Here is a 6947-nt window from a genome sequence, read left to right as displayed (position 1 = left end):
AAAAAAAATTTACACAACTCAAATCATAACAAGTAAACTCATTTAAAAATTAAATTATTTAAAGTTTTAAACCCAACAAAAAAACTCATTTATTTAAGGCTCAAAATTTTTTTGGCCTTCAGCCTAATTTTTTATAACAATTCTCAAAAGCAACCCTGTGTTAAGGTTTAATTCTCCGAAATTTTAATCTTGGGCTGAAAGTGTGATAAAACGTAAACCACGTATGAATAAAATATCTACTATTTATTATTACTATGAAAAAACATAAAACTAAAAAGATTTTAAATGAATACATTTTGTGTGTACAAAAATAAAAAAGATTCATGAATGTCTTAAAAATATCTGAAGTGTCCCTAAGTTTTTGATTGCATATAAACTCCACACACACTATATATATATGGACCAAAATCTTTAGGCACCATCACAATGGAGAATAAAACTATTTTGGCTATTTTCATCTCTGTCTTCCTTTCAACCCTCGTTTATCAAACCTTTGCCAACAAACAATTCCATGCTTTGAGTCAACTCTATAATGCAAAGCTATCAAAAGTCTCTATCGTAAACACAAGCTATTTCGAGACACCTAATGGTTTACACAAAGCAAAAGTCGTTCTTCCTCAAAATGGCCAAAAAGCGAATGATAAAATAAGCAAACTTCCCGGCCAACCATACGTCGAGTTTAACCAGTATGGTGGCTATGTCACCGTAGATGAATCCGCGGGTCGGGCATTTTATTATTACTTTGTTGAAGCTGAGAAATCTAAGGAGTCTTTGCCACTTCTTCTTTGGCTAAACGGAGGTAATACATTTCCAGTGATTGAGGCTTTTTGAATTTGTTTATTTTTAATTTAATGTTAAATAATGACATATAGGTGCTATAGATGATATATTCTTTTCTTTACATACTACTAAATATGTTTTATCACTATAATTGTGATATATACGAAAATCAAAAGTTAAGCGACAGAGATGTGTAGACACACATCGTCGCTTTTGTCTAGTCAATGATTAACTACATATTAAACGTAAGATACACGTGTAACACGTTTAACTACTAGAAGATGTACATATTCATTGTAAAAATTTATTGCTAATAACTTATTTGTAAAAATAAAATATTTTTCAGTTAATACATAATAATAAAAGTTTTACAAAAGCAATAATTTATTTACTATGAAAACGAAGCTTTAATTCGCGTCCCACAAACAAACCAAATTAGGTTACTGAGCCAATATAAATCTTTATAAAAGAGCATGTTAATTAATAGTTATAATTGTTGGTAGTTTGGCACATCAGGTATAAAAACGCTCTTTCGGAAACCCATCAAGAGCAACTTTTTTACCATTGATTAGTTATCGTAACTATTGATTACCCAAATTGCTACTGATAGGCCAAGGTACTACCGATCCCGGTAGTAATTTAGTAACCTACAACATACTGATTACCATATACTACAAGTTTCTAATATTGGCGGTAGTACCACTAACAATCAACTTATTGCTGACCCGTAGTAACTTACCATTGATGATTTGTTACTACTAATAAATCTAGTTCTTGTTGAGCATTAGTAGCTTTACTACTAATAATTATTTACCACTTGTAATTAGGTAGTAGTGATAATCGATTTTCATGCAACTTTAAATGAACTAACGACTTTCTTAAAAAGTGAGTTTTGTATATCCAAGGAAATATTATGTAGATGACATGTGTCACTACTCATAATTAGATTTAAAGGAGACTTAATTTGGTCCTAAAGGCTAAAGCACAAACTCGCATCCCACTGTTTTCTCAAAATAAAACCCAAAAAATTAAGTATGAAAAGTCCGCCACAAATGTTATTATTCAATATAGAAATACAACATAATTTTCATCATTTTTATTTGTCGTTTTCATAACATAATATGAATATATGATAATAAAATTAAAGATAAAAATGTTTGATTTTATCATTTTATGGTGTTCCTTTATCATACAAAAAAGTTATTAACGTTTATAAATGATAAATGAATTTCAAATATGCACGGCTATTACAAAAAAAAATATCTTTCATTTTGTTTTTTGCTACACATATTGATATTTTATTAATAAATAAAATAATCAAGAAAATGTAAGGCAAGATGGTTTCTTAGCATATATATATATATATATATATATATATATATATATATATATATATATATATATATATTGACAAAATCAACGTTTTATTTTTCCTCCTTAAGTAAATCCAGTTACATATAAATGAAAGTCATAAAATTATTATACTAAAATTTCAAAATTTGGTTTTACAAATAAATAAATAGAAACCTGTTAACTGTTAAGTAAATATATATATATCAGTTAGGTCGTAATTAGGATAAGTATATTATATCAGTTAAAATTTAATAAATACCCAAACGATTACGATAATATATGTAAACCATAAGTTTTGAACTCAAAATTCTTTATAAACGTCCTACTATATTATTTCCTTTTTTGTGTACTAACGTGTCACCTACGAGCATAAACCTCACGATAATACAATATAATTCTTTTAATATTACCTTAACTTGTTTAAGTATTTTGTTACACTTTGCGATTTTAAACAATATAATAATTATTGTGACTGTGCTGTTTATATTCTTCGCTGTACACGTCTCACGCCACCATGCATGTTACCGTCAATTTTGTTTTTGTTTTTTTTTCTTTTATCTAAAAATCCACTTTTAATTAGTATTCTTTTCGACCTAAAATATTTTTACACGATCATTTTTAAAGTAATGAACCTCTAGTATATTTTATACGAAGGGAATCAAACGAGAAGAGGTTTTAGCGTGAGAGTAGAAAGGAGAAAAATAATTATTCGTCTTTCACATTTAGAAAAATTTAAAATACAAAAGAAATGATTAATTAATTGTCATGTTTATTCAACTATTTTGATATTATAAAAGTATACAACAACAAACCTCATTTATTTATAGAACTACGTACACATGTTGTAAATGTTTCAAAATAACATAAATAAAAAAACCATAAGAAAGTTGTGTCTTTTTTTTGTTTTTCAGTACTTAATCATGAATGATATGCATATATAGGGCCAGGTTGTTCGTCGCTTGCTTACGGAGCAATGCAAGAGCTCGGGCCATTCCGAATAAATAGTGATGGAAAAACCCTTTACAAAAACCAATTTTCTTGGAATCGCGGTAATAAGACAATCTCAACCAATTTCGCAAACTTTTGCTTGCAAATGCTTATATTTTATACTAAACTTTGGAAAATTCCAGCTGCAAATATATTGTTTGTTGAGTCACCGGCTGGAGTAGGGTTTTCGTACTCTAACAAATCATCAGACTATGAAACTGGGGGTGACAAAGCAACAGCCGCTGATAATTACGTGTTCTTGTTGAATTGGCTTGAGCGATTCCCAGAATATAAAGATAGAGAATTTTATATAGCGGGAGAGAGTTACGCGGGGCATTATGTGCCTCAACTTGCCCAAACCATCGTTTATTACAACTTGAAACTTAACAAAACTCTCATCAATCTCAAAGGGATCCTTGTAAGTGCTCTTCCACAACACTCTTATTTTCACATTGTTATTATGATATCTTTATGTAAATAGAAGGTACGTAGATGGTAGATAAGGTGTGTTTTCATTTGTGCATCTAATTAACATGTGACATCCCACTTACCAAAGGACAAATGCTTCAGGGTAGGACCACAGATCATGTTATGTGGTCATGTGTGATTGTCTTCTTCTTCTTCTTCTTCTTCTTCTTCTTCTTCTTCTTCTTATTATTATTATTATTATTATTATTATTATTATAATATTTTTATAATACTGGTATTCAAGAAGGCAATATCTCGCAACTCCTTGATGTTTTAAATACTTGAACAACGAATTTCTGTTAAAAGGCTATGTAATAAGGCAGAAAAGAACAAGTCCATATGTTGTCAATAAGATTTTTTAATTTCTAGCTAACTTTTTAACAAACACTATGTTGCAGTCTAAGTATATTTTTCGATATATTCGAAAGATCAACTCTCATGAACTTACTATTCAACGATCATCCATTCTTTCTCTTTATGCTCATGTTCATGTTGACAAAGCAGGCTGTCCGGATGATCAATACATATGTGTATAGTGTATATTGTGTTTTTTTACTTAAGTGTTTGTGAATAAAGTAGATAGTTCAAAATAAACCAGCAATTTCATCTTATACTTTGTCTTGTTTAAACATGCAGATAGGGAACCCTACACTCAACGATGAGACTGATTTGAAAGGGATGATTGATTACTTTGGTTCGCACGCCATAATATCAGATGAAACTGTTTTTGCAATTCGCAAATATTGTAATTTTTCCCCAAATGCAGACACACAATCGGATAAGTGCATCGAAGCTGCAGAAGATATTGGATATAACATTCAAGTTATCGACGTCTACAACATCTATGCCCCTTTATGCTTTGATGGCAATCTTACAAAAAATCCTAAGAAGACATCGGTATAGATTTTAGTTATTAATTTATTAAAGCATGACCACTACTAAAAAACTTGGTGTTTGTACCACTAATGTGCTACCATTTTGCAATTTGCTATGTTTCGTGATACAGTGGCGGAATTTTGATCCGTGCAGTGATTTCTACACCCATGCGTATATGAACCGGCAAGATGTTCAAGAGGCCCTCCATGCCAACGTAACAAAGCTCGGGCATGACTGGGAAGCATGCGGGTATGTGTATAAAACTACATTAGCTAAAAGTGAAATAAAGGTCAGTATATGTTGTCTTTCAAACTATATAAATTGTTATGTCAAAATCATGCAGTGGAGCCCTCAGAGGTTGGATAGATAGCTCGTCAACAGTTCTTCCACTCCTCAAGGAATTCGCAAAATATAAGCTTCGCGTTTGGATATTTAGGTAAACCGACAGAAAAAGATCCTATCTAAAATGTTTTACCCATTCAGCCGGTTTTGGCAAAGTTTCTGGGTCGAATTGGTAACTACGATTTCTGGAAAAACTAAAACGAACCGGCGATTTGCCGATTTGTGTCATGGTTTCTATCCTTTTTTTTCTTTTCTTTTTTCACTGAAAAGAACATCAAATGTTTTACCTTTACCTTTTGAGTATTAGGTAAACGTACAAACAAAATCCTATCTAAATTGGTATATGTATTATAACTAAGAGTTAGGATAAATAAAATTAAATTAAAGCTGTAAATATGAGAACAAGTATACAAATTATTAGAGTAGTTAAGCTAGCACAAGAATAATTATTTTGAACTATACTTTAATTCAAAACTATATAGAATTATTTGTACATTTAGTAAGTTAATTTCATCTTTACCGGATCCCGCCGTTATAACTAAAAAGTAATTGTATGTATTATCATTGTTTGATTTTTATACATGAAAAAATTATTGTATTTTTATTAAAACTATATAGATTAAAAAATTTATCTTCTACTATTTCGGCGTTTTGGTTTTGGCAGTGGGTTCCAAACTATAACCAGAACGGTGAAACCTTGTTTCAAACCTAAACCGAACCGGTATCTAACCGTGTGTCTAGTAACTTAGCTACCAACCGTTTTGTTACTAATTTATGTTGTGATTCTAGTGGAGATATTGATGCAAGAGTACCAATCACCTCAACAAAGTATTCCGTTAGTGCCATGAAGCTTCCTGTAAAAACTAAATGGCATCCCTGGTTTCATCAAGGAGAGGTGAAAACACTCATTTTAATGTTGTAAACTAATAAAAATTGATTAGTTAGAAATGTAGTTAACGTTGCATGAAAATCACAGGTGGCGGGCTATGCACAAGTTTATAAAGGAGATCTAACATTAGCAACGGTTCGAGAGGCAGGTCATCAGGTGCCAAGCTACCAACCAAAGAGAGCTCTTGCACTCGTCAACCACTTTTTATCAGGAAAACCGCTAGTCGAATCTTCAAGACGTTGATATATATGATTTTGTTTGCTGAAATAAATCATTGATATGATCAACTGTATTATGCTTCCGTCTTCGTATTGTTTGTTAATGTTAACATTTGAATAGCATCTATAATCTTAAAAAATAAAACTGATATATCGACAATAAAAACATGTATTTAGTTTATGTTTGTTTCCAAAGAGTTTCATTGCTTGCACGAATGTTTTGGAGGTACATGTGTGTGTCTCTTTAACAATATTGCTAATGATGCTTGTTTTATTACAACTCAAGACTCATAATTCATATCATTCAATACTACGATAGATTTTAATTGTTAGTTCAACTGATGGAATTATAATCTATACTAAAGAGGTAACACTGTATTCAATGTGGAACCAGAGCAGTATGATCGGTTGGATAATATAACAATTGGTTGATCCGAATCATTAATTCTAGCAGCATTTCGGATTAGATATCACAAAGATTGTTGGAATTGTAGGGTCCCGTTTTGTATATTAGTCTTTTGTATTTACTCATGTTTTTAACGTTGTATCTTAGTTAGCTCGTCGGTTTGTTTTCTTGTATGTTTGGACCCGACGTTGTGTAAACAAAGCCCATTGGGCCGTAATAATGATACAATGGTGCATGTGTCACACCCTTATTTTAGGCCTAGGCGTGTGACTCGCAGTTGGTACCGTTTTTATAAATATATCAGAGTTACGGTTTAATTGCGGAAATATTTGCGTGGATTATTATATTATTATTTACATATCAAAACACGGGATTATAAAATATATGTTTAATGTTTACAAAAGATTACTTGTTTATATAAAACCACTATTCAAGTTTAATATTTAACAAAATGATCTGAGCCATCAGATCGTCTAGTGACGACTTCGATTCTTCAAGCGCCTATTCTTCGTTACCTGTAAAACAGTTTGAAAATACGTCAGCAACACATGCTGGTGAATAAGCTGACGCATAAAATATTTTATTTACTTAATTATCCCTCGAGACATAATTTTGGTCTTGACACATC

At 31.0% G+C, this 6947-nt stretch overlaps 1 protein-coding gene across 1 annotated transcript; it reads left to right on the top strand.

Annotated features, from left to right (window-relative positions):
* Positions 1-352: 352 nt before the first annotated feature.
* Positions 353-5968, top strand: LOC143575843 (serine carboxypeptidase-like 40). The gene is made up of 8 exons (XM_077060107.1): positions 353-799; positions 3075-3182; positions 3264-3538; positions 4225-4485; positions 4595-4713; positions 4808-4900; positions 5596-5701; positions 5783-5968. Exons 1-8 carry the CDS (start codon positions 427-429, stop codon positions 5936-5938), a joined length of 1491 nt encoding a protein of 496 aa, XP_076916222.1. The 5' UTR covers positions 353-426; the 3' UTR covers positions 5939-5968.
* The last annotated feature ends 979 nt before the right edge of the window (positions 5969-6947 follow it).

The sequence above is a fragment of the Bidens hawaiensis genome, unplaced genomic scaffold (genome assembly GCF_021521415.1).
Source record: "Bidens hawaiensis isolate Kalapana, Puna unplaced genomic scaffold, B.hawaiensis_p1.1 tig00027762_1, whole genome shotgun sequence".
Lineage (NCBI taxonomy): Eukaryota > Viridiplantae > Streptophyta > Magnoliopsida > Asterales > Asteraceae > Bidens > Bidens hawaiensis.
The sequence above is the reverse complement of the archived record's forward strand: the minus strand, read 5'-3'. Positions and strand labels throughout refer to the sequence as shown.

What these genes read in the sequence shown, in the direction of transcription:
- LOC143575843 (XM_077060107.1), top strand. Translation starts at nt 427, where the DNA reads ATGGAGAATAAAACTATTTTGGCTATTTTCATCTCTGTCTTCCTTTCA. An exon ending in TCTTCTTTGGCTAAACGGAG is followed by an intron (nt 800 to 3,074) that starts GTAATACATTTC and finishes ATGCATATATAG; the next exon opens with GGCCAGGTTGTTCGTCGCTT. An exon ending in CATGACTGGGAAGCATGCGG is followed by an intron (nt 4,714 to 4,807) that starts GTATGTGTATAA and finishes AAAATCATGCAG; the next exon opens with TGGAGCCCTCAGAGGTTGGA.